Source organism: Dipodomys spectabilis, unplaced genomic scaffold (assembly GCF_019054845.1).
Source record: "Dipodomys spectabilis isolate Male_0828 unplaced genomic scaffold, ASM1905484v1 ptg000118l, whole genome shotgun sequence".
In the NCBI taxonomy this organism is placed as follows: Eukaryota; Metazoa; Chordata; class Mammalia; order Rodentia; family Heteromyidae; genus Dipodomys; species Dipodomys spectabilis.
In genome coordinates this window covers 7,230,344-7,257,149 of record NW_024870795.1, presented here as the reverse complement: position 1 = coordinate 7,257,149, position 26,806 = coordinate 7,230,344, and the positions used below count along the sequence as shown (strand labels likewise).

At 50.8% G+C, this 26,806-nt stretch overlaps 1 protein-coding gene, 1 long non-coding RNA gene and 2 other non-coding genes across 6 annotated transcripts; all 4 read right to left on the bottom strand.

Annotated features, from left to right (window-relative positions):
• Positions 1 to 1,928: 1,928 nt before the first annotated feature.
• Rcc1 (regulator of chromosome condensation 1) lies at positions 1,929 to 14,099 on the bottom strand. 3 transcript variants are annotated; one of them, XM_042688741.1, is made up of 11 exons: positions 14,016 to 14,099; positions 10,890 to 10,971; positions 10,127 to 10,234; positions 9,040 to 9,227; positions 8,491 to 8,670; positions 6,587 to 6,683; positions 6,373 to 6,495; positions 5,308 to 5,463; positions 4,981 to 5,100; positions 4,291 to 4,443; positions 1,929 to 3,268 (listed from the first exon to the last, which is right to left on the bottom strand). In XM_042688741.1, exons 2-11 carry the CDS (start codon positions 10,960 to 10,962, stop codon positions 3,093 to 3,095), a joined length of 1,374 nt encoding a protein of 457 aa, XP_042544675.1. In that variant the 5' UTR covers positions 10,963 to 10,971; positions 14,016 to 14,099; the 3' UTR covers positions 1,929 to 3,092. The 3 variants fall into 3 exon arrangements, with proteins under 3 accessions (XP_042544675.1, XP_042544676.1, XP_042544677.1); XM_042688742.1 differs by having other exon boundaries at positions 10,169 to 10,234; XM_042688743.1 differs by lacking the exon at positions 10,127 to 10,234.
• A 10,386-nt stretch (positions 14,100 to 24,485) lies between these two features.
• On the bottom strand, positions 24,486 to 26,146 carry LOC122115265. The gene is made up of 3 exons (XR_006148739.1): positions 26,067 to 26,146; positions 25,155 to 25,183; positions 24,486 to 24,759 (listed from the first exon to the last, which is right to left on the bottom strand). It is a non-coding gene; the product is annotated as an uncharacterized LOC122115265 (long non-coding RNA).
• LOC122115346 lies at positions 24,834 to 25,039 on the bottom strand. Its single transcript, XR_006148748.1, has one exon. It is a non-coding gene; the product is annotated as a small nucleolar RNA SNORA73 family (small nucleolar RNA).
• On the bottom strand, positions 25,292 to 25,496 carry LOC122115345. The gene has a single exon (XR_006148747.1). It is a non-coding gene; the product is annotated as a small nucleolar RNA SNORA73 family (small nucleolar RNA).
• Positions 26,147 to 26,806: the final 660 nt, after the last annotated feature.

The following is a 26,806-nucleotide window of genomic DNA, read 5'->3' as shown; positions in this document are numbered from 1 at the left end:
GGGCCTCATGCATGCAAGGCAAACACTCTTATCACTGAGCCACCTTCCCAGCCCCACTTCCAGCTTTTTTGGTGCTTGATTGGAGATCAGTCTCCTGATGGGGCTGGGTTTGTACCTAGATCCTCAGATCTTACCCTCTTGAGTAGCTAGGATTACAGTTATGAGCTACTGGCACCAGACTATTTTGTTGTCAGCTGTGGGGCTCGAACTGAAGGCCTGGTACTGTCCCTGAGCTTTTCTGCTCAAGGCTAGCAATCTACCTATTGAGCCCTTCAGCTCCACTTGTGTTTTTCTGGTGGTTAATTGGAGATAAGAGTTTCACAGATTGGGTGGGGGGGAGGGGGGAGGCTAGGAAGGGAGGTGAAGGGTAAACAAAGGAGGAGGCTGCAATGCTTGGTAAGAAATGTATGCATTATCTTGCCCATGTAATTGTAACCCCTCTATACAGTATGTTCTCAAATAAAATAAAATAAAATTAAAAAAAAAAAAAAAGTTTCAGACTTTGCTGCCTGGGCTAGCTTCAAACCATTATCCTCAGATCTCAGCCTACTGAGTACCTACAATTATAGGTGTGAGCCACCAGTGCCCAACACCAGACTTTAAGAGCTGAGGGACAGCACCCAGGCCTAGAGTTTAAGCCCCATGACCGACAAAAATACAAACAAAAAAGCTAAGGGAGAACATTCCTATTCCTGAGTTCAACTCTAGTATCAGCACAAAAAACAATAAATAAAACAGCCTTCCTGTTACGTTTTATTTTTTGCAGAGCTGAGGACCAAACTCAGGGCCTTGCACTTGCCAGGCAAATGCTCTTCCACTGAGCTGAATCCCCAACTCACTTTTTTTTTTGAGACAAGATCTCAATATGCAAGTCAGGCTTGTCTGGAACTCAAGATCCTCCTGCCTTTGCAACCCAGTTGCTGGGATTATAAAATTATAGGCACCACCACACCTGGCCTACAGTCCTTTGATAGCTTTTTATAAAAACAGTAGTAACTTTCTGCATTTGCATGAGCTAATACCACAGGCATCAATTACAAGTATTCCAAATGTGGTTTGTTCAACCAAGTTTAAATTAAAAAAATAAATAAATAGGGCTGGGAATATGGCTTAGTGGTAGAGTGCTTGTCTCGCAAGCCTGAAGCTCTGGGTTTGATTCCTCAGTGCCACCCAAGTAGAAAATGCTGAAAGTGGTGCTGTGGCTCTAGTGGTAGAGTGCTGGTCTTGAGCAAAAGCAGCTCAGGGACAGCGCCAAGGCTGGAAGTTCAAGCCCCAGAACTGGCAAAAAGAAAAAAAAAATCGCCCCACATAGTGACTATTGTATTGTGCAGATTAGCTGATTTGGTTGCTCAAATGCTTATTAAAAACAGTATTAACATACATATATATATATAAGCTGCTGTTAACATTTATTGTTGCTGGGGATCAAACCTACCTAGAACCTCAAAAATACCACAGGCACCACATTCCCAGCCTTGTAACCAATGCTTAAATATTAGCTGAAAATGATAGAGGAACTCAAAAGCATTTCTAAAGATGTACTGTAAGAAAATTAGATGGGTGAGGGGGTAACAATGCTCAGTAAGAAATGGACTCATTACCTTGTTCATGTAACTGTAACCTCTCTGTACAGTATCTTTACAATAAAAAATATATATTAAGGGCTGGGAAATTGGCTCAGTGGTAGAGCGCTTGCCTTGCATGCCTGAGGCCCTGGGTTCGATTCCTCAGCACCACATAAGCAAAAAGAAAAAAGCCAGAAGTGGCACTGTGGCTCAAGTGGTAGAGCGCTAGCCTTGAGCTGAAGAGCTGAGGGACAGCGCCCAGGCCCAGGCCCAGAGTTCAGGCCCCACGACCGGACCCAAAAAAAAATAAAATAAAAAAATATATATATATACATATATTAAACAAAAAAGATATTTAGATGGGTGCTGATGGCTCATGCCTGAAATCCTAGCTACTTAGGAGACTACAATCTGACATTCCACCTATCTTCTATTCTGCAGCATCATTAAAAAGGAAATATAGTGATTCTTGAATCACTAGTGATTCGTACACCTTGACATGCTTCAGTCTGTATCCTGAACATCTATTTCGTAGACATGGCTTATTCTGCCCTTCACAAACAGGGCCTGGCAACTGGTAGGCACTCCCTTAAAAGCCAGGGAGTGTGTAGAAAACAAGTGGCCTTTTTATAAAACTCTACATTTATTAAAAGATTTCACTTATTAAAAGATTTCACTCTCCCCTCCAAAATATTTTACAGTTAAAAAAAAAATCAAAATTATTTTCTCAACTGTACATGGTGCTGCTTCCTTTCCTCAGGACCAGCTTCTACCCCCCCATCCCCAGTCACCCCTGTATGGGTCATACATGGTTTATAAGCCCCTCCCACTCTCCCTGTCAATACCCTTTGGCTGCCCTGCCAGCCCAGCCCAGCCCAGCTTGGCTTTCTGGTCGCTGCAATGGAGCCATATGGATGGAGAACAGGCAGCCATGAGGGGCAAGAGTGTGCTTTGTGCTTCTGGGAAACAGCCAGCTGCCATTTTTCTTCATCAAGTAGATCTCTTGTCTTGCCCCACGGACACCTGTTCAGAGCCAAATATTTGACTTGGGGTTGCCCAGAGCTCTCTAGCCTGCCCTTTCTCCAGACAGCCCAGGCATGGGTCAGGTGACTGTTGCAGCTGTCTGCTTGGGGACTGTTAGGAGTGGCATGTGACTACAATGGGACCTGACAGAGCCCCAACTTTTCACAGTGCAGGCACCAAACACCTAGAAGCAAGCTTTGGTGTTTTGGGAGGCAAAGCCAAGGCCAGCCAGGACCACAGGAGGTAGGAAGTTGGAGGGGAAGAGAGGTCTAACCAATCACATCGTTAGGTCTAAGTTCTCCCATCCCAAACTTAATCCTGCAGATTCCAGGATGACTCCAGAAAGAAGAGAGAGGAAAAGGACTCTGCTCTGTTGATGGGGAAAAGGCAGGAGATGACAGAGCACTGAGGGCTGGGGAGAGGCCTTCAGGACTCCGCGGTTGTCTTTGCGTCCCTGTTTGGTGAGGCAGGGAGGGGCCAGCCGTCAGGCCCTAGTCGGCTTCATCAGCTCTGCTCCTTGTCTTTGACTAGTAAGACTGTGTGTTGGCCGCCGCTGGACACAGATAAGACCACACGGTTCTCCAGCTGTTTGCCAGTCATCTCCACGGGGCTCCAGGCGTCCTCATCTTGCCCTGTGCCCAGCTGATAGTTGGTGCCCATGCCCCAGGCAAAAACACGACCTGCAAAGAGAGAAGCAAAGACAGCTGAAGGCCTACATCTGGACTCTGAGAAGGTGGAACACGAGTGAATTTGGAAGCTCTCAGCCTTGGGAGTTCAAGGACATTGGGGAAAGCTAAACAGACGATGCCCTAAGCTGGGCATCGGCTCACAACTAAAATCCTAGCTATGGAGATGGGAAGGTGGCTCAGTGGTAGAGTGCTTGTCTTGCATGCATGAGACCCTGGTTCAATTCCTCAGCACCACATAAGAAAAAAAGAAAAAAGCCGGAAGTGGCACTGTGGCTCAAGTGGTAGAGCGCTAGCCTTGAGCTGAAGAGCTGAGGGACAGCGCCTAGGCCCAGAGTTCAGGCCCCACGACTGGACCAAAAAAAAAAAAATCCTAGCTATGGAGGCTGTGATCAGAGGATCAAAGTCAAAGACAGCCCAAGCAAGAAAGTCCCTAAGATTCCTCTCTAACAACTAAGTCAGAAGCAGAGCTCAAGTAGCTGTAGCTCAAGTGGTAGACCACTAGACTTGAGCAAAAAAGGTCAAACACCACAACCGACCAAAAAAATAAAAATAAGTTAAAAAAAAAAAAAGGTCAAACAGCAGCACTTAGGCCTTGAGTTCAAGCTCCAGGACCAGCACACAAAAAGATGATGTCAGACATTGCTTTACTCCTAGGTGTGACAATCAAGGCCCACTCCTTGAAGCCATTCTCAGGACCGGTCAGACTCTGGATGTGTCTCTGCTTGGGTCATATAAACGACTGAACCCCCAGAAATTCTCCCCAGATCATCTCAAACCAGGCACCTCTGCAGCCCAACTTTTCAAGGTTGTCCCCACCTGGGCCCCTCATCCTCTATTTACAATGATTTGTACTTGAAGACAGTTTCTGAGTCACAAGTGAAGCAATGCCATTGCCAACGTTGCTCTGGGACAGCTGTGTCTGATGCTGACATCACAGCCTGCTAGGGAGTTTGCTAAGAACCCTGACTTCCAGACCCCAAGCAGACAGAGGGGCGGGGGATAGCCCTACTCACCATCCTTGGACACGGCATACCCTACAGAGGCTCCACAGGCCACTGAGGAGACAGTGGGCAGCCTGGAGATGAGGGTGGGTATGCTCTTCTCCTCAGCACCCTCTCCAAGGCCTAGCCGCCCGTACTCCGCCCGGCCCAGGCTGTATGCTTTTCCTGTGAGGAGAGACAGAGAGATGAGCAGTAGCACAGGACATACTCCAAGGCCAGCTGCAGTCCTCACTCCCAAGGTGGACAGAGGGTGACTTTGGGGGTGAACCTGGAGAATTTTCCTGTAGACCCCTCAGAAAGTTCCTGCTTGGAAGCCCTGGCCTCTGGAGCATAGGAAATGCCTTGTGGATCGCAGTCTGGCCCAAACCCAGATTTTAAGGACCTCGGGCCCACTGTAGCCAGACCAGGCCCAGAGATACCCTGTCTTCAAAACAGAGAAGGTAGCCGGGCGCTGGTGGCTCATGTCTGTAATCCTAGCTACTCAGGAGGCTGAGATCTGAGGATCGCAGTTCAAAACTAGCCCGGGCAGGAAAGTCCATGAGACTCTTATCTCCAATAAACAACTCAAAAACCGGAAGTGGCGCTGTGGCTCAGGTGGTAGAGCGCTCGCCTTGAGCTGAAGAGCACAGGGACTGCGCCCAAGCCTAGAGTTCAAGCCCCACCAACGACCAAAACAAAAAAACAAAACAGAGAAGGTATTACCTTCTGAATCCATGCAGACTGTGTGATGCTGGCCACCAGAGAAGCCCACCCAGGACTTGGTAGAATTCTTGAAGGATGTCAGATTCTGGGGTACGAAGCAAGATTCTGTGCCTGGTGTTCCTGCCAGCAGACATGAAGGTGTTGCAGGAGCTGCCCTTCTCAATGCCCTTCCATCAGACACCCTTATCTCATTATGGATAGTCTTACTTTACATGTTACACAACTGTGGCTCTGAGAGTTAGGGTACCCCAGTGAATGAGGAGTGGAGCCAGGACTGGGCCCCAGGCCACTGAGTCACACACACTCAGTGCTGGGCTCAGGACTCACCAAGCTGATGGTAGTTGGAAAGGCCAAAGCCATACACATGGCCCTCTCGGGAGATGGCAAAAGTGAAATAGGCACCACAGAAGGCGTCCTGAAACCTCACATGGCCTCGGGTCCCCCTGGACTTCAGCAGCACACATTTGGGCACCAGGAGTCGTTCTGTAGGCAGAGAAGGCCAGTGGGTGACAGACACACGAACCAGGGTCTCTGCCCTGACCCTGGGTCTGTCCTTCCCTTGGCAGGAAGGGAAACCCAGAGCACAAGTAACAATCCAATCCCCAGTCATGGTAGGTGACATCTGCATGGAATAGTCCTCTTATCAACCCAGTGAAGCAGGGTTGGAGGAGGGCAAGTCAAACAAACCCCATCCAGGGCCCCAGAGCCAGGAGGCCAAGCGGCAGAAATGATTCACACAGACCGAGGGCAGGTGGTCTCTAGGGGGGCTTGAACTCAGGGATTTAGCATTGCCCACTGGCCTTTTCACTCAAAGCTTGCACTACGCCACTTGAGCCACATTTCTACTGGCTTTTTGGTGTTTATCTCTTGGGAATTTCCTGCCTTGGTTGGCTTTGAACCAAGACCCTGGGATCACAGCCTCCTGAAGAGCTGAGATCACAGGCGTGAGCACCAGCCCTCGCTGGGCTGGAGGTCTGGGTTTTTGCTTTTCTTTTTTCTTGGGGCTTGAATTCAAGCCTGGGCACTGTTCCTGAGTTTTTTGGGGTTTTTTTTGTCAGTCACAGGGCTTGAACTCTGAGCCTGGGTGCTGTCCCTCAGCTCGTCAGCTCAAAGCTAATGCTCTACCACTTGAGCCACAGCTCCACTTCCGGTTTTCTGATGGTTAGTTGGAGATAAAAAGACTCATGGACTTTTCTGCCTGGGCTGGCTCTGAACCGTGATCCTCAGATCTCAGCCTCCTGAGTAGCTAGGATATTGGTGCGAGCCACTGGCGCCCGGCTTGAGTTTGACTCTTAGACCACATTACAAGTTCGTCTGAAGTAAATCTGCCGTCTACGTCCACCAGGGGATGGCTTGCCATGGTGCCTCGCTGCGGGTACCAAAGCCACTTACCAAGGCCCTGCCGTCCACCACGGTTGGCAAATAACTCAGGCACCCGGCCCAGCTGACCCTGCTCCCCACAGCCCAAGGTGTAGAGGTCACCATCAGCTGTCAGCATCACCAAGTGGTCATTTCCTACAAGTGATGGGAAGGCAGAGAAGTCAATGCTGAGCCGACCCAGAACCAAGTTGTCCAGCTTAGCCTGCGGCTAGTACCCAAGACTCACCGGAGGCCACCTTTACCACCGGCACATCGAGCTGCACATGCACAGGCACCATGCTCTTCTTCATGGGCTCCAAGAGCCCGATCACACCATTATTGTCCTACAAGAGAGGGACAGAGCACTCAGCAGCCAGCCCTGCCTGCCCACTGCGGGGTAAAGGGCAGTGAGGGATGGCAGACGGGGTGAAGAGGCAGGCAGCGGATGCTCACTTGCGGAATCCCATGTGCTCTGGGAATTCTGTTCAAGTAGTGGGGAGAGCAGGTACAAGTAGAGACAAATAAGTCTACAAAAAGTTGTTACTGCTGCTGTTGTGTGGACGGAGGGGGTGGGTGTCAATACACCATCCTGACATTTTTATGTGCTGTAGGAAATTTGCCATAGAATTTTTTTTTCTTCCTGTTTCTGGGGCTTGACTGGGACTGGGCACTGCCCCTGAGCCTTTTTGTGCTCAAGGCTAGCACTCTACTACTCTGAGCCACAGCACCACTTCCAACTTTTTTGAATAGTTTATTAGGGATAAGAGTCTCCACAGGGAGCTGGGAAGGTGGCTCAGTGGTAGAGCGCTTGCCTTGCAAGCATGAGGCTCTGTGTTCAATTCCTCAGCACCACATAAGCAGAAAAAGTCAGAAGTGGCACAGTGGCTCAAGTGGTAGAACGCTAGCCTTGAGTTTAGGCCCAATGACCAACAACAACAAAAGAAAAGCACAAGTCCCTGAGTTCAAATCCCAGCACTGAGAGAGGTAAAATCACTTTGATAAAGAAATACTTGCTGGGCCGGGCGCTGGTGGCTCACGCCTGTAATCCTAGCTACTCAGGAGGCTGAGATCTGAGGATCGCGGTTCAAAGCCAGCCCGGGCAGGAGAAACCGTGAGACTCCTATCTCCAATAAACCACCAGAAAACCGGAAGTGGCGCTGTAGCTCAAGTGGTAGAGCGCTCGCCTTGAGCTGAAGAGCTGAGGGACAGCGCCTAGGCCCAGAGTTCAAGCCCCACGACCAACAAAAAAAAAAAAAAGAAATACTTGCTGGATTTCCTTTAGTTTTTGCCTTGCTTTCTGGTTGCCAGTTCTGGGGCTTGAATTCAGGGCATGGACATTGTCCCTTAGCTTTTTTGCTCAAGGCTAGTGCTCTGCTACTTAAGCCACACCTCCACTCCCCCCCCCCCCCCTTTTTTGCGGCAGAAACTCATTTTGTATCCCAGGTTGGCCCTGCCTGATTGTTTTAGGGAGTGACACTACACCTAACTTGACTCCTTTATCTTTACAAGATCTTAAAACTAAGTACCAAAGAACTAAGAGTCATAACGCTGAGCTGATATGTACGCTGTACTCCTCTGTCCTGGAAACAGGTGTAACAATACCTATCCCCACGATTCCCTCACACGCAGCTTCTGGGAAGTCTGGAAAGGGGCTGGGAAGGGAGAAGGAAGGGGAGGCAGGAAGAGCGAAGACAGCAGCTTCGTGTATCAGCTGCAAGCCAAAGGCATGCCTGACCCATCCTTTTTTTTTTTTTTGGGGGGTGGTGTTGATCATGGGGCTTGGGTGCTGTCCCTGAGCTCTTCAGCTCAAGGTGAGCACTCTACCACTTGAGCCACAGCGCCACTTCCAGTTTTTCTGGTGGTTATTTGAAGCATCTCACAGACTTTCCTGTCCAGGCTGGCTTTCGAACATGATCCTCAGATCTGAGCCTCCTGAGTAGCTAGCATTACAGGCGTGAGCCACCTGCGCCAGGCACCTATCCCTTTCTCAAAACATGTACTCCAACGGTGGTACCAACAGGCCTAGATGAAGAAGTCAGAGACTTGGATCTGAACCCCAGCTCTCTCTGGGGGAACCTTCATCTCTCTACCAGTAAGGAAGCAAAATGGGATTAAGTTAGATTTTCTTACTCAGAAGTCAGTTCCACTTACCCGGAAGGAACCCCAGAGGAAAACTCGACCATCCTCGGTGAGGGCTGCGGTGTGACTGTCTCCTGCTGACACCTGCACCACCTTTTCCTGCAGCTCCACTTTCCCGGGGACCATCTCTGAGCCCTCCACTGAGGTGTCCCTTCCCAGGGCACCTTCGTCATTGCAACCAAAGGAGTAGACCTGTGCCAGGATGCTCCATTAGTGTCAGGGCCGGGCACTATCCCTAAGCTTTTTTTTGCTCAAGGTTAGCACTCTGCCACTTGAGCCGCAGCACTACTACAATTACTACTGATTTTTCATAACTTAACGGAGATAAGACTCTCACAGACTTTCCTGGCTGGTCTGGCTTAGAACCATGATCCTCAGATCTCAGCCTCCTAAGTAGGTAGGATTACAGATGTGAGCCATGTGCGCCTGGTAAAGGCTACTCTTGCTTAGGCCGCTTCTTGCTTGACTAGCCCACTCCATTTCCATAGAGAAACTGTGGCTCAAAGATCCAACCTGCACCTCCCCAGCCCTTGTCCCGCCCACACCAAATCTCCAACTCACCTGGCCACTTTTGCTCAGACACACAGTGTGCATGCCCCCGGCCTCGGCCTGCACAACATCCTCCAGAATGGGCACCAGGGCTGGCTTCTTCCGTTCCATGATAGTCTCGCCCAGCCCCAGCTGGCCCACGTCGCCCTGGCCCAGTGTCAGCACCAAGCCCGGTTCTGTGCTGTGAGACCTGTGTGAGACTGAGGAGCGGAGAAGACGGCCCCTGAGTGTGCAGGGTGATGGAGACAAGAGGCCCCTCACGGGCTCTGGACTCACAGAGCTGGGCTGCCACAGGCCAGTACTATTCTCTTTCGAAGCCTAACTCTCCTTAGCTGTGAAACCTACAGAACTTTGAGGGAGCAGGTGGACACAAGGAGACAGTCCCTACCGAGGGAGGAAGTGGACACAAGGAGACAGTCCCTACTGAGAAATCAATCTATCTTGGTTTTCCTGATTAGCTTATGTTGCTGTCAGCGGTCAGGATGCCAACAGTTGGGGCTCAGATAATGTTTGCCCTCCACTGACTCTTACTCTACTAATGCTTCCCTTGCAGACTTTCACTAGTTAGGATCCCCTTTTATAGGAAATGGAACAAAGCCTCTCAAGAGATTCAATACATTATCTCGGGCCATGAAGTAGCAAAATCTTCAATAAACTCTAGTAGAGTTTGCACTAAGACCAAGAGACTACTTGGGCCAAGCAGTCCCCAAAACTCCACCCCACTCCCTTTCCAGTGCTTGTTATTATTGTTTTCAGACCCATGCTGCCCTTAAACTTGGAATCCTCATGTCTCAACCTCCTGAATGCTGGGATTACAGGCATGTGTCACCATACCCAGCAATCAAGTTGTGATTGGCCCCTTCCATCCCTCTCCACAGCACACTAGCAGCTAGAGAGAAAGGAGAAGGAGTAATGAGGACTCAAAGAAGCATTCGTGGAGTGGTGTGGACCAATAAGTAGGCGACACAAGGCCCTTTGCTAGCCAGTGGCCGCTGCCCGCAGCCCCGGCCTGCCAATGGCTTCTAGCCTCTCTCGGGATGTGGCCACAGCTGCCTGGGCTGCAGCCACGGCTGCAGCTGCGCAGTGGGCAGGGAGCCACCTGGTCGGATTTTCTGGTCAGGAGGGCTTGGCCTGCAGGCACCTTGGCCGGAGAGGACACCGGGACCACGGCGGGAGGCAGTGGCCCGCGCTGCCTGGTTACGAGAGTCTGCAAAAGACAGACACTGTCTGAGCGTGTGTCCGCCTCCCCCCTCCCAGACTGGGGGTGGCTTTCTCTTGTCCCTGTCCCATTCTGGGGGTCATAGGAAGGAGGAAACCATAGCCACCTCCCTCAGAGGATGCCAGGACATGATCCCAGGGGGACTGGCACCCTCTCAGCCCCACTCTCGAGCTGAAGAGTGGCTGAGTGAAAGCCTACATATAATTCATTACTTATTGCCTGGAGCTAGTGCTATAACCAGCACTGCCAGAGTGCTTTGTCTTTTTTTTTTTTTTTTTTGGGGGGGGGGCAGTCATGGTGCCTGAACTCTGGGCCTGGGTGCTGTCCCTCAGCTCTTCAGCTCAAGGCTAGCACTCTACCACTTGAGCCACAGAACCACTTCCAGCTTTTTCTGCTTATGTGGTGCTGAGGAATCGAACCCAGGGCCTCAGGCATGCAAGGCAAGCACTCTACCACTGAGCCACCTTCCCAGCCCCTGCCAGAGTGCTTTGAACCAAGTCCCCGCCCCTTTTATGATTCCCAAAGGGTGGGACTCAAGGAGCTCCAGGAGGCCTTCAGCTGACCCCAGACTCCCAAGCCCCCGCCGTTCAGCAGGGATCCAAGAGGCCACTCACAGCCCAGAAAGAGACCAAGACCAACTTACTCTTCACCTTCTTGCTTTTGGGAATCGCATCTTCCGGGGGTGATCTTCTCTTGGCTATCCGCTTGGGTGGCATCTTCCTATCCTGAAAAACCCAGCCAAATATTGCCTATTAGAAATGACAAAGCTGGGCACTGTGCCTCACGCCTATAATCCTAGCTACTTAGGAGGCTGAGAGCTAGAGGATTGAGGCTTGGAGTCAGACTGGGACGGAAAGTCCCTAAGACTCTATCTCCAATTAATGCTGGACAAGAGGCATAGCTCAAGCAGTAAAGCACCATCTGTAAAAGGCATGTGAACACAAGGCCCTGATTTCAAGCCCCAATAACAAAAAGGAAATGCCAGATGCCGATGGCTCACACCTGTAATTCTAGCTATTCAGGAGGCTAGATCTAAGGATCAAGGATCAAAGCCAATGCAGGCAGACAAATCCTGAAGACTTTTTTTTAGTTCCGGTCATGGGGCCTGAACTCTGGGCCTGGGCACTGTCCCTCAGCTCTTCAGCTCAAGGCTAGCGCTCTACCACTTGAGCCACAGTGCCACTTCCAGCTTTTTTCTTTTTTTGCTTATGTGGTGCTGAGGAATCGAACCCAGGGCCTCATGCATGCAAGGCAAGCACTCTACCACTGAGCCACCTTCCCAGCCCCAATCCTCAAGACTCTTATCCCTAATCACCAGAAAGCTAAAATGGACCTATGGCTCAAGTGGTAGAGCACTAGTCTTGAGCAAAGAGCTCAGAGACAGTGCCCAAGCCTTGAGTTCAAACCCTAGGAATATCCAAAAAAAGAAAGAAGGAAAGAGAGAAAAGGAAAATCTGGGAATGTGGCTTAGTGGTAGAGTGCCTGCCTTGCATGCATGAAGCCCTGGGCTCGATTTCTCAGTACCACACAAACAGAAAAGGCTGGAAGAGGCGCTGTGGCTCAAGTGGTAGAGTGCTGGCCTTGAGCAAAAGCAGCTCAGGAACAGTGCCCAGGCCCTGAGTTCAAGCCCAGGACTGGCAAAAAAAAAAAAAGGGGGGTGGAGGGGGAGAAGGGGAATGTGCATGTACTCAGCAGTTACAGACAGCTAATTAATGTGTGAAATACTCAGAACAGTAGGAAATATTCAGAGGTGAGGGGCTGGGAAGATGGCTCAGTGGTAGTGCTTTCCTTGCATGCATGAGGCCCTGGGTTGGATTCCTCAGCACCACATAAGCAGAAAAAAGCTGGAAGTGGTGCTGTGGCTCAAGTGGTAGAACACTAGCCTTGAGCTGAAGAGCTGAGGGACAGCTCCTAGGCCCAGAGTTCAAGCCCCATGACCGACCAAAGAAAAAACAAAAACAAAAACTCCAGTACCAACCCCATCATCGTCCTCCCCACCCCCCAAAAAAAAGCATTTACAATTTTGGAGGAAAGTGAGATATAGTCACAAATCAAAGTCAGAATGAAGTCAGCTTCCATGAACAGGACCTATATTGGGTCAACCTCTCCCAGAAGTTTGCAGATTAAGGAAGACCAGGTTGAGGTAGGGGAAGGTGCCCCAGGCCGTGTCTCCTGACCATTCCCTACCAGGGCAGCTCCAGCCTGCTCCCATATGAAAAAGGGTAGGCAGACCAGACAGCCTGCCACTTGTGACCCGTCCCAGCCCGGTTCCTGTGATGAGAGAAGCAGTGTTCTGGAACCACAGCAGCTGTTCCTCCCGCACACACTGCGAGGCAGAACTTGCCTGCCAGACTCAGGGGTTAAAGAACCTCTTTGTGTGAGACAGAGATGCCTCTCCTGTCAATAGACACTTGCAGAGCTGCTATGTCATGGCCAAGCTAAGCACGGGGCTGGCATGCTTCACACCCACAATGCCCCACCCTGGCCTCCCAGTACAGGAACTTTAGACCAGGTCTTGGTATTCACTTTTCCCAGGGGAAGGAGCCCAGCTTCCACTAGATGTTAGAATGAACGCTTTACTTAAATGATGGGATATGTGCGACCCTTTTACCTTCATTTTACAGATGAGGACACTGATGCTGAGGGGGGTTGTGCGGGAGGCCCAGGGAGACCAGGGAGACCGGACTAGCAAGAGGATGGCACTCCTATTCTTTGAAACCCCAACCTGGTTAAGTCCTAATTCATCTCTCCACACACTGCTGATGCCCTCCCGGCTCTCGAACCACCCGTGCTGACCTGACCACCACACTCAAGCCTTTGCATTCGTGCTGCCCAAGCGGCGGTGGCATAGGCCTGGTCACCCCCCACCCACCCACCCCCAACTCCAGTGCCTACTCTTCAGATGAATCCCTGTCAAGAAACACGTCACCTGGGGGGCCACCCATGACACCCCCCCCCCCGCCCCGAAGCCGCGGTGGGGGTCCCCGGAGAGGATCCACAGATTGAACTTGTGCTTTAGCCACACGTGGCCAGGGATCCTCAATTTATTTCGGATGAATGACTGAATGACTTGCCAACACACAGCACTCGGGCACATTTTGGGGATCACACTGGTCAGGAACTGTGACCCCCTCCCCCAATGGCTCCCCCCAAGACCACACGAGGCGCCACACGAGGGCCCGCCCCAGGTCACCATTGTTCCCCAACACGTCCACTGCGGCGCAGCCCGCCAGCCACAAGCAAACTGTTCGTCGACCCCCGGAGTTGATGCTGGACTTCGGGACGCAGCTCAACCGGTTAGGAGATCCCGGGGGCCCCTAGCCCACCGCCGACCCCCTCCCCGAGTACAGCTTCCGCCTATCCGATGATGGACAAAGCCTCGCGCAGCCCCCGCGCGCCCACCGGGGGCCCTGCGGGTCGGTGGGGGTCCCCGCGGCCGCGCGCACCGGGGCCCGCCGCGATCGGGCCGTTTGAATCTCCCGCCTGCGCGCGCACGGGCGCCGCGAGGCGGACGTGGGAGACGCGGCGGCCGGGGGGAGGGGGAGCGGCGAAGCGGGGCCCGGCGGAGCGCGGATCCCCGAGCCACGCGCCGCCGCCCCGCAAGGCGCCCTGCCGCCCGCCTCACGTGGGGACGGCGCTACGCGTCCAGGGCGCGCGCGGGCCGCGACCCCCGCCCACCGCGGGCCCGCCTCGCGCCGCCGGGACGCCGGCGCCCCGTCCTTTCCCCAGCCCCCAACCCCGGGCTCTCCGCGTGCCTGGCGCGACCTACCTCGGGCGCAGCCGCCGCCACCAACTCCGGCGCTCACCCGCCGGGCCGCGAACTGTCCCGGAGCATGCGCTCTGCAGGCCTCGAGCCCCGACCTCGGCCAGAAAGGAAAACAGAGGGCCCGGCGCCCCCTGGCGGCCGCCCCCAGAAGTGCGGCTGGCTGCTCCGGAGCCCCAGCCACACGCGGGTTGAGTATTGGAAACCCCAATCAAGACAACCACCAGTCGTGTTAACATGCCCTCCTCCTCCGTTTGGACTTAACATTCTCCATCTTAGGTCCTCAGCCCCTGCCCCGAAATCAGATGATCGGGCCAGGCCTAACAGGAGTCGCATGTTATCTCTAGCCTGCAGCTGGGACCCCAGAGCGCTCCTCTCCTCCCTGTGCAATTCCCCACCCAAGGCCCCTGGCTGCAAAAAATACTCCCCTGCATACAGACCGGCTGCTGCACCCTGCCCGTCAGGGACAGCCTGTCAGTTTGCTGACAATAAATTTTGGTATCCCTATGGTCCTCTGGGCTGGAACTTCCATTGGTGCTGTGACTCAGATCTTGGTTCCCCTGGTGGCTCTTGCTCTCCCCCCTGGGAATTCGAGCTGCCCCCTCCCCCCCTGGACCTTGCATTGGTCTCAGGCCCACCCAGAAGACCACCAAGGTGATCTCCCCTGACCAAGCGTTCTTCCCCACGTCCAAGAGTGGCCAATTCGACCTGGCTCCTGGGTGATAGTTCTGGGGGTTAATGGTCCATTTTTCAAGGGAAAAATCCTGGCACCAAGTCCTGAGCCCTCCTGGGCCTCGACCACGGGGCTATAAGGCCACAGGGATGCAGTTTACATGGACTGTCCTTCCCGAGGGCTTCAGAGATAGCCCCCATTTGTTTGGCCAGGCTTTGGCACCAGACTTACTGGACCTGGATGTACAATAATCTACCTTTATTTAGTATGTAGGCAAACTCCTCCTGTGCAATGCACACCCCTGCGTGTTGCTTCTTAACTTCGTGGCTGACTGAGGCTTTTGGGTGTCACCAAAGTCAAGACTACTCATGCCTCAGTTACATATTTGGGCCTGCAGCTTACCTCTACCCATAAAACCATTACCACCACCACCCCACTCCACCCACACAAGCATCTGATTGCCAATTATCTGGCCCAGCCCCCAAGTCAGAGCTGCTTTCCTTTTTGGGCTTGCAGGATATCACAGATCTTAGCTACTCAGCTATTCTTTTGGCTCGCCCTCTATACAAGGCGGCTGAAGGCCCTCAAGAGAAGTCCCAACTTTCCCCCTCCTCTGTAAATTTCACCATTTACAAAGCTGCAGCAAAGCCCTATTGCAAGCCCCAACCTTTCATGACCATTTCTTTTGTATATCACTGAAAACCAGGGATTCACATTGGGGATCCTGGGACAGCAGATTGGACCTTCATTCGCATACCTGACCTGTCCAAACACATGGACCCAACACATTGAGAATGGGTGCCTTGCTTCAGGGCACCTGCCACCTCTTCCCTTTTAATACAAGAATCAAAGAAACTTACCTTTGACCATCTGTCCCTCCATCACTACTCAGGATTCTGGATGGAAAGAGGCTTACATACCATGTCACCCTCAAGAGTTGCCCTTCTGGTCTCCCTGGTCGAGGATCCCACCCTGACTTTTTCATCTTGTCCTCCCCTTAATCCTTCACCCCTGCTCCCTGCTGGAGACACTCTTCTCCCACACACTCCTGTGTGGAAAGCTTGGAAGACCTCCTGCCCCACCCAGGGTCACATAACAGATGGACCGCTTAAGAACTCATACTTCACCAGGTGCCCGTGGCTCACGCCTGTAATCCTAGCTACCCAGGAGGCTGAGATCTGAAGATCACAGATTAAAGCCAGCCTGGGCAGGAAAGTCCATGAGACTCTAATCTCCAATCAACTACTCAGAAAACTGGAAGTGGCGCTGTGGCTCAAGAGGGAGAGTGCTCTCCTTGAGCTGGAGAGCTCATGGGCAGTGCCCAGGCCCAGAGTTCAAACCCCATGATCGACAAAAACAAAAGGAACCCATACTTCATCTGGTTTACTCATGGCAGCTCTTTCTCTGGGAGGGCTCACAGGTAGCTGGAAATGCACCGAGATGGTGGACTCTGGCCCATTCATGGTAAACACAACTAGCCAGCAGGCTGGGCTGGTAGCACTAACATAGGCCTTTGGTGGGCAGTGGGCTGCTCTTTGACAGTATACACTGACTTCTTTCATACTATCCTTGCTCACGCAGCTATCTGAAGGAGCAATGACTTCTGTCAACTAAGAGGACCTCCCTTATTCATGGTTTTTTTTTTTTTTTTTTGGTTGTGGGGCCTGAACTCTGGGTCTGGGCGCTGTCCCTCAGCTCTTCAGCTCAAGGCTAGTGTTCTACCACTTGAGCCACAGCGCCTCTTCCAGCATTTTCTTTTTTTTTTTTGTCGGTCGTGGGGCTTGAACTCTGGGCCTGGGCACTGTCCCTCAGCTCTTCAGCTCAAGGCGAGCGCTCTACCACTTGAGCTACAGTGCCACTTCCGGTTTTCTGGTGGTTTATTGGAGATAGGAGTCTCACGGTCTCTCCTGCCCGGGCTGGCTTTGAACCGTGATCCTCAGATCTCAGCCTCCTGAGTAGCTAGGATTACAGGCGTGAGCCACCAGCGCCCGGCTCTTCCAGCATTTTCTGCTTATGTGGTGCTGAGGAATCAAATCCAGAGCCACATGCATGCAAGGCAAGCACTCTACTACTGAGCCACCTTCCCAGCCCCTATTCACAGTTCTTTTTTTTTTTTTTTTTGGGTCCGGTGGTGGGGCCTGAACTCTGGGCCTGGGCGCTGTCCCTCAGCTCTTCAGCTCAAGGCTCGCGCTCTACCACTTGAGCCACAGCACCACTTCCAGCCTTTTTCTTTTTGCTTATGTGGTGCTGAGCAATTAAACCCAGGGCCTCAGGCATGCAAGGCAAGTGCTCTACCACTGAGCCACCTTCCCAGCCCCCACATTCATGGTTCTTATATTTCCAAATTCCTCGAAGCCTCTTTGCTCCCTTCAGCTATTGGGTTAGTCCACTGCCAAGCCCACCAGACAGATGACCCTTTCACAACAAAAGGGAACGATCTGGCTGACACAGAGGCTCAGCAAGCCAAATCTTGGCTCTGGAGCTGACGCTCATTGGGGAGGGTCCGTCACCCTCCAAACTGGATATCCTTCAGAACCTCCACCACCTCTTTCACCCCCACACTGGGATATTGCAGGAGCTCCTCAAACAAAGCTGCCTCAGCTCTGGTTGCACAGTTCCCCTGCCAGATGTCCTGGACATGTAGGATATGCCGAAACAAAAGACAAAAAAAAAACTAACCCTAGGGCTGGGAAGGTGGCTTAGTGGTAGAGCGCTTGCCTTGCATGCCTGAGGCCCTGGGTTCAATTCCTCAGCACCACATAAGCAAAAAGAAAAAAGCCAGAAGTGGCACTGTGGCTCAAGTGGTAGAGCGCTAGCCTGGAGCTGAAGAGCTGAGGGACGGTGCCCAGGCCCAGAGTTCAGGCCCCATGACCGGACCCAAAAAAAAAAAAAAAACTAACCCTAATACTAATGTTCAGCCACCCCATTTTCTAACTCACCAAGCCCAAGAACACCTTCCAGACACAAGGACTGGTGAGTAGATGTCACCCACATGCTGTCACTCAAAAGGTTTAGGTAGGGCTGGGAAGGTGGGTCAGTGGTACAGCGCTTGCCTTGCATGTATGAGGCCCTGGGTTCAATTCCTCAGCACCACATAAACAGAAAAAGCCTGAAGTGGCACTGTGGCTCAAATGGTAGAGCACTAGCCTTGAGCTGAAGAGCTGAGGGACAGTGCCCAGGCCCAGAGTTCAGGCCCCACGACTGACCAAAAAAAAAAAAAAAAGGTTTAGGTATTTCCGGTAATGATGGGCACATTTATGGGTTGGATTGAGGTTTCCCCACCACCAATAAGCGGGTACCCATGGTATCTTTCAGGAAATAATCCCCTACTTTGGTTACCTGCTTCTATAGAGACAGAAAATAGACGGGAGTTTGTGTTGGCTAAGGCCCTAAACATTTTATAGCACTTCCCCAGTCTTGGGAAAGGTAGAGAGAGCTAATCGCTTTCTTAAACAAGTACTAACCAAGCCATCTCTCTCAAGCTCCACGTGGACCGGATGCAGCTATTGCTTGAGGCTCTCTTTCCCTTAAGGGCTCTGCCAAAAAAGTCCCTTATGCTGAGCGCCCTTGAGATCATGTATGGCTGCTCTCCTTTACACCTCCTTACCAGCTTCTGACTCTCCTCTACCCTCAGAGATGTGGGCACCTCTTCTTCAACATCTGTGTACACTTTCCTCTGGAAATACATGGACTCTAATAGCCCCTCCCCTTCTTTCTCCACTTCTGGAGTTTCCTCTCCAGGGCAGGGATTTAGTGTCTGTTTCCAAGGCTGGATGCTGCATTCACCAGCCTTGCCTGGCCTCTCTGCAAAATGGGAAGGATCCTACCTGGTTCTTCTCTCTGTATACCTATACTGAATTCTAAACCCTGGCAGACAACAATCCTGCCCTCTCAACCACTGGTTGGAGAAAGTAAGCCTTTCTTCTCCTTCTGATGGGAAAAAGCCTAATAACAGTGGCTGCCCCTACAGGATTAGTCGGAGGAAGCCTTGATCATTCCATTCCCTATAGCACTCAGGTATGTGAAATTCTCCAGTCCTCCTGCACCCTATCTAGCAAAGACAGCCTGTCAGCTTGCTGACAATAAACTTTGCTGCATGTGACTCGTGTCCAAGTGTTCTTCTGAGCTAGAGTTTCAAGGAGTCCCAAAGACCACTGGAATCAGAATGTGTTTGGGAAAATTAGATCAAGTGTCTATAAAGAACAGAAAGATACTGATCTTGCCTGCCTTCTAAATGATCTCTAGCTGGGCGCTAGTGGCTCATGCCTATAATCTTAGCTATTCAGGCAGTTGAGGTGTGAGATCATGGTTTGAATCCAGCCCAGGCAGGAAAGTCTATGAGACTCTTATCTCCAAGTAGACACCAAAAAGCTGAAAGTGGAGCTGTGGCTCAAGTGGTAGAGCACTAGCCTGAAGTGAAAAAGTTAAGGACAGTGCCCAGACCCTGAGTTCAAGCCCAAGTATGGGTATAAAAAAAAAAAAAAAAGTTCTTCCTGTGGTTCGAAGCCAGCCTGGCAGGAAACTCCATGAGACTCCTATCAGCAGTTAACCACCAGGAAACTAGAAATGCAGCTTCTGCTCAGTGGTAGAGCACTAGGCACTGGCAAAAGAGTAGCTCAGGGACAGCTTCTGGGTCCTGAATTAAAGCCAACAAAAAAAAAAGTGGGAGCTGGGAAGGTGGCTCAGTGGTAGAGTGCCTGCCTAGCATGCATGAGGCCCTGGGTCTGATTCCTCAGCACCACAGAAGCAGAAAAAGGGGCTGGGAAGGTGGCTCAGTGGTAGAGCGCTTGCCTTGCATGCATGAGGCCCTGGGTTCGATTCCTCAGCACAACATAAGCAGAAAAAGCTGGAAGTGGCTCTGTGGCTCAAGTGGTAGAGCATTAGCCTTGAGCTGAAGAGCTGGGGGACTGTGCCTAGGCCCAGCTTTTTCTGCTTATGTGGTGCTGAGGAATCAAACCCAGGGCCTCATGCATGCAGGACAAGTGCTCTACCACTGAGCCACCTTCCCAGTCCTTTTTATTTTCTTTTAAATATAATTTTATTGTTATTTTAAATATTACTTCATTGGTATTGTTAAGGTGTTATATGGAGGAGTTACTGTTTCATAAGGCAGGAAATGAGTACAGTTCTTTGTGGACAATGTCACCTTCCTCTGCTTTCTCCCAGTTTCCCCCTCCAATTCTTTTTTTTTTTAATTTTTATTTATTTTTTATTGTGAAAATACTGTACAGAGGGGTTACAATTAGATGGGCAAAATAATGAGTACATTTCTTATCAAGCATTGTAGCCTCCTCCTTTGTTTCCCCTTCCCTTCTCTTCCCAGCCTCCCCCCACACCCCTCTCCAATTCTTGTATAGCTCATTTTCTACTTTGTCTACTGAGTACCATGCTTGCATTCGTTCATCCTTCTATGTCCCTCCTTACCTCCCCAAAAGATAGAAAAAAGAACAAACAAGCCGGGCGCTGGTGGCTCATGCCTGTAATCCTAGCTACTCAGGAGGCTGAGATCTGAGGATCGCGGTTCAAAGACAGCCCGGGCAGGAGAGACCTTGAGACTCCTATCGCCAATAAACCACCAGAAAACCGGAAGTGGCGCTGTAGCTCAAGTGGTAGAGCGCTCGCCTTGAGCTGAAGAGCTGAGGGACAGCGCCCAGGCCGAGTTCAAGCCCCACGACCGACAAAAAAAAAAAAAAAAGAAAAAAGAACAAACAAAATCAAAAGCAAAAACAAACACCACCACTACCAACAAAAAACCCATTTTCAATTCCTGGAATTAATTTCAATAAATAGTATTTTAAGTGTTCAGAAGCGTTGTGCCTTGGGTACCTAGCCTCGGAGTATTCCTCTTTAGTCTCACTGTTTGTCCTATATAGTTTATCATGCCCAGCGTATTTCAGATCTAGCTTTCACGAATGAGAGGAAACATGAGCCAGCTCTGAGCTTAGCTTACCTCACTTAACATGATTTGTTTTAGGTCCATCCATTTCCCTGCATATGACAACTGCGTAAAAGTACCTTTTCTTTTTCTTTTATCCATTTATCTATTATTGAAGGGCACTAGATGTACTTTTTAATTTTTTTCCTAGTGCTGGTGCTGAACCTTGAACTCAAGGCCTGGGCACTATCCTGAGCTTTTATACTTAAGGCTAGCACTCTATCACTTGACTTACAGCTCTACTTCTGGCTTTTTTGGGGAGGAGTGGGTGGGGTGGGGGTGTCAACTGGAGATGAGTCTCATGAATTCCTGCCAGCCTGGCTTCAAACCAGGATCCTCAGATCTCAGCCTTCTGAATAGCTAGGATTACAGGTGTGAGCCATCAGTGCCCAGCTGATTTTTGCCAGTCCTAGGGCTTGAACTCAAGGACTGGGCACTGTCCCTGAGCAGTCTTTTTTTTTTTTTCTCGGGGGGGGGGGGGGTGTTGGTCGTGAGGCCTGAACTCTGGGCCTGGGTGCTGTCCCTCAGCTCTTCAGCTCAAGGCTAGCGCTCTACCACTTGAGCCACAGAGCCACTTCTGGCTTTTTCTGCTTATGTGGTGCTGAGGAATAGAACCCAAGGCCTCATACATGCAAGACAAGCACTCTACCACTGGGCCACCTTCCCAGCCACCTGAGCAGCTTTTTGTTCAAGGTTAGCACACCATCACTTGAGCCACAGCGCCACTTCTAACTTTTTCTATGTATGTGGTACTGAGGAACTGGACCCAGGGCTTCATGCATGCTAGGCAAGCACTCTACCACTAAACCACGTTCCCAGCCCCCAGATTTACATTTTTTTTTTTTTTTGGTCAGTTATAGGGCTTGAATTCTAGGCCTGGGCACTGTTCCCAAGCTCTTCAGCTCAAGGCTAGTGCCCTACCACTTGAGCCACAGCACCACTTCTGGCTTTTTTCTGCTTATGTGGTGCTAAGGAATTGAATCCAGGGCTTCATGCATGCGAGGCAAGCACTCTACCACTGAGCCAACGTCCCAGCCTTAAATTTACATTTTTTTTTTTTTTGGTCAGCCATGGGGCTTGAACTCTGGGCCTGGGCGCTGTCCCTCAGCTCTTCAGCTCAAGAGGAGCGCTCTACCACTTGAGCTACAGTGACACTTCCGGTTTTCTGGTGGTTTATTGGAGATAGGAGTCTCGCGGTCTCTCCTGCCCGGGCTGGCTTTGAACCACGATCCTCAGATCTCAGCCTCCTGAGTAGCTAGGATTACAGGCGTGAGCCACCAGGGCCCGGCTAAATTTACATTTTTGATGAGTGTTTCTCCAGTGAATTTCTCCTTGGTTTATGTGTCCACCCCAAAGCATTCCCATCAGCGCCTGTCTTTAGTTTCTTACCTGTTTAAGTTTACCTCTGCCTCCATCATGGATTCCTTTTTTGGATGATATTCTGTGAAGCTTCCCCAAGCTTTGACCCTGGGATCTCTGATCTCTCTGCTGTCTTCCTTCCAGATTGTATTCATTCACTTGGCTTAATTATAAAATAAATGATTATGATTACCTATTCTATCAGAAACCCCTCACCCCACATGAATTAGATGTTTTGTTTTTATAGAAACTTTGTGAGATTGAGAGAAGTCAACTAAGTTGTGTAGAATAAGCACATACGTAGTGGAAGGGAAGCTGGGCTGTGTGGATGAAAGCAGACATCCTGCAGGTTAGGACAGGAGAGCGCTATGGCTCAGATCCTCAGCCTCCAAGCCCACTACTTTTTTTTTTTTTTTGTCGGTCGTGGGGCTTGAACTCTGGGCCTGAGCCCTGTCCCTCAGCTCTTCAGCTCAAGGCTAGGGCTCTACCACTTGAGCCACAGCGCCACTTCCGGTTTTCTGGTGGTTTATTGGAGATAAGTTTCATGGACTTTCTTGCCCAGGCTGGCTTTGAACCACAATCCTCAGATCTCAGCCTCCTAAGTAGCTAGGATTACAGGCATGAGCCACTGGCACCCGGTGAAACCCACTACTTTTCAGCCTGACTGGGCTGATTCTCTGATCTCTACTTTAAGTTACATCCCTACATTTCTACTCAAAAGACTCAACATTTTAAACCAGGAGTCTAAAATAAAACCACTTTCCAGCCAGGCACTGGTGGCTCATGCCTGTAATCCAAACTACTCAAGAGGCTAAACTCTGAGGATTATGGTTCAAAACCAGCTCAAGCAAAGAAAATCCCTAAGGCTCTTATCGCCAATCACCAAAAAGCCTTAAGTGGTGTGGCTGAAGTGGTAGAGTTGAAGAGCTAAGGGACAGTGTCCAGGTCAAGTTCAAGCCCCACAACCAATAACAAAAAACAGCTTCCCAGTGAATCTAGGGATCTCTACCTCCCCCTTCTAAGCACTGCTTACTAGGGATCTCTGAAGTTTTTTGGCAGTCATGGGGCCTGAACTCAGGGCCTAGGTGCTGTCCCTCAGCTCTTCAGCTCAAGGATAGAGCTCTACCACTTGAGTCACTTCCAGCTTTTTCTACTTAGGTGATGCTGAGGAATCCAACCCAGGACCTGATGCATGTGAGGCAAGCACTCTACCACTGAGCCACCTTCCCAGCCCCTCTCTTAAATTCTCTGCCCTTGACTTCCTGTCATGTTACTATTTCTGCTCTTCTAGGCTAAAGAACTTCTCTTCTGACCTCTTCAGCCTGTCTGTTCCTGTACTTTTTACATTGGTATTGAGGAATGGAACCCAGGGCTTCATGCACTCTACCACCAACATTACCAGCTATTACCTCTCATTTCTTCCATTTCATCCCAGGGCTGGGAAGCAGGCTCAGTGGTAGGTAGAGTGCTTGCCTCACATGAATGAGGCCCTGGGTTCAATTCCTCCAGCACCACATAAGCAGAAAAAGAAGTGGCCCTGTAGTTCAAGTGGTAGAGCTAGCCTTGAGCTGAAGAGCCGAGGGACAGCGCCCAGGCCGAGTTCAGGAATAAATTCTGGGGCTGGGAAGGTGGCTCAGTGTAGAGTGCATGCATGAGGCCCTGGGATTGAATCCTCAGCACCACACAGATAAAGTTGTTAGTGGAACTGTGGCTTGAGTGCTAGTGTGCTCACCTTGGGTTGAAGGACAGTGCCCAGGTCCAGAAAAAAATTTCTACCTAACCCAGGGCAGACATTACATGGCATTTTTCAAAGCCTCATGACTGGAGGGGGTAACAATGCTTGACAGGAATGTACTCATTATCCTATTCATGTAACTCCAACTGTCTGTAGTTCTTTACAATTAAAAAACCTCCGCACGGCTGCTGGCACTTCATCTGTTCTGGGGAATGAACACAAGTCGTGGGCACACCTTGTATATATGTACATGCACTGGTTGAGGCTTCAACCCAGGGCCTTGCATCCGTATTTGAGCCCAACACTTTGCTACTTGGAAAAAGCTTTGCTGTTTTCTACCAGTGTACAGCCCAAAATAACAGTTCAGTTGAACCAGTCTGGCTATACAACCTGACTTCCTCACTAGCAAGGTTCATAGAACGTTATGGCAAAAAGCGGACCAGTACTTGACACTAAAGCCAACAGTATCTCAATGGTAAATCCTGAACACCCAGAGGCCCACACTTGCCACGAACCTGCTCCACTGTAACTAGTTGGTGGCTCCCCCTTGGTCCCCATCCTTCAGAGCCTTGGGCCTTAACCTTCAAACTGCTGGCAGGCAGTGTAGGGGCTTGGCAAGTTTTTCTATTATGACACCACATGAGGTAGGCTCTTAAGTCACAGCACGTCAGTGTGCCATTTCAAAAAGCAGACCTTATACTACTATGTTAAAGGCACAAACAGCAACATTTAGGCGCATGTTTGATACACACTGGATTAAAGGAAAAACACAAGACATTTCAACCACTTCAAATTTATTGAGAAGTTTAACATTTACAGGAGACAATCCACCCACCCAATTATGGCTGGAAAAGAATGCTGGTAAAGGGCTGGGAAGATGGCTCAAGTGGTAGAGCGCTAGCCTTGAGTTTAAGAGCTCAGGGACAGTGCCCAGGCCAACTTCAGGCCCCACCACTGACAAAAAAAAAAAAATCACAATTCAGCATTAGTGAACTTCAAACCGTAATCAGGGCAATGGATGAAATTAGTATGTGGTTCCTCTTCTTTCCTGCATGAAAATAGGCATATAATCAGACTAGAAATCTATCAAGCATTAATTTCAGTGCACATGTACTATATATACATTGTTTCCTGCATGGTTTATCTCCCCAGTCATTGCCCACAGGACTCTGGGAAGCTGTAGGAATATGCAGGCGCAGACACAAAGCCCGGCTTCATATCCAACATTGTGGAAAGGGACTATACATCATTGGGCAGAGCCCTATGCTCCCCCCTAGGCCACGAGGACAGAGCCCGGGGAGAGTGACCTCCCGGGGTGTCCATGTTGGAATGTCTAGTTCTGAACAGAATAGTCACTCATGTAGAATGTATTAGCATTTTTACATTCCACCTATACTAGTGACTGCATCTAATTTTTCTCTCAAAAGACTGAAGTTCACTCACCCTGAAGCAGTCATGTGAAATCCAGACTTCTGCAAAAGAAGGCATTCATAAATGAATATAACAAGACTAAAAGTCAATCCTACTAAGACTTAAACTACAACGGCAAAATATTAGCTCACACCCACACCAAAGTGTGTGACTGTTTCCTGCATGGTTTATCTCCCCAGTCACTGTCCACAGGACTCTGGGAAGCTGTAGGAATATGCAGGCGCAGACACAAAAGCCCGGCTTCATATCCAACATTGTGGAAAGGGACTATACATCGTTGGGCAGAGCCCTATGCTCCCCTAGGCCACGAGGACAGAGCCCGGGGAGAGTGACCTCCCGGGGTGTCCATGTTGGTACAATCTTACACTAACCTAACTCCACTGTAGCATCATTTCTTATCCTAAGCTCATTTTGGCAGTACTGGTGCTTGTAACTCAGGGCCCAGACCGCTACCCTTATCCTTTTGGATCCTCAGTGGCTAGGCTGGGGTCAGGAATTAACCACATCCACGATAACCCGCGATTACCTGCTGGCATAGGCAGACTTCAAAAACAAAAAGCCACTGGTGCGTCCTAAGCGCAGGTGGCTCAGTGCTGACTGATACCGGCTAAGCCCTCTTCCATCCCCTGGCACCGGGGTGCCTACAAAGGCTGAACCCCCGGGACTTGGGAGGCGGGAAGACCCAGAGCTGGAGAAGAACCTGGACTACGGAGACTGCTTCAGCATTCACCGGAGCAGAGGCTGTGCGTAGGGCGGGCTCTGAACTCGCTAACACCCACTCGATCGGCGGGGGCTCGAGGCGGCGCCGACGGCCACCGGCGGCGAGACCCGCATGAAATGGCGGGCCTCAGCGCGCCAGCCCGAGCGCGAGGCCCACGCGGCTGCCACGGAGGCCGCCCGAGGCGAGGGCGCCGGGGCACTTACCAGAGGGAAAGCGTCCACAGCAGCTGCGATTCTCCAAGAGACTGAGGCGGCGCAAAGCATCCGTATTTATACCTTAAGTACAAGACCGGAAGGAAGCCACGTATTGGCTACTGCGCTTGCGCGGTCCCAGAGACGCTCCGCGGGAGCGGCGATTCGCTAAGGTTGCTGGGAGTCACGGCTGAGTGCCACGCCTCCCTAAGTAGAGAACTCTCGCGATACCTCAGCCCAAGCGCCGAAATTTGTCTCTAGAATGTAAGAAGAAACAGCGCTGTGGGGCAGTTAACTAGAAAGAAGTTTTCTTCTTTACATCCGGTTTACCGGGTCTGTGGGGTGGATGATCAGATAAACTGGCCAAAAAAAAAAAAAGTTGGGAGTAATTGAAAAAGACAACTGGAGAAATGCAAAAGACGGTGGGTCTGTGGCTCCGTGGTAGAGCGCTCGCCTTGCATGCGCGAGGCCCTGGGTTCGATTCCATGGTACCACATACACAGAAAAAGCCAGAAGTGGCGCTGTGGCTCAAGTGGTAGAGTGCTAGCCTTGAGCAAAAGCAGCTCAGGGACAGCGCCCAGGCTCTGAGTTCAAGCTCCCTGACTGGCAAAAACAAAGACAAAAAAGCCGGGCGCCAGTGGCTCAAACCTATAATCCTAGCAACTCAGGAGGCTGAGATCTGAGGATCGCGATTCAAAGCCAGCCCAGGCAGGAAAGTCCGTGAGACTCTTACCTCCAAAAAAACCCACCAA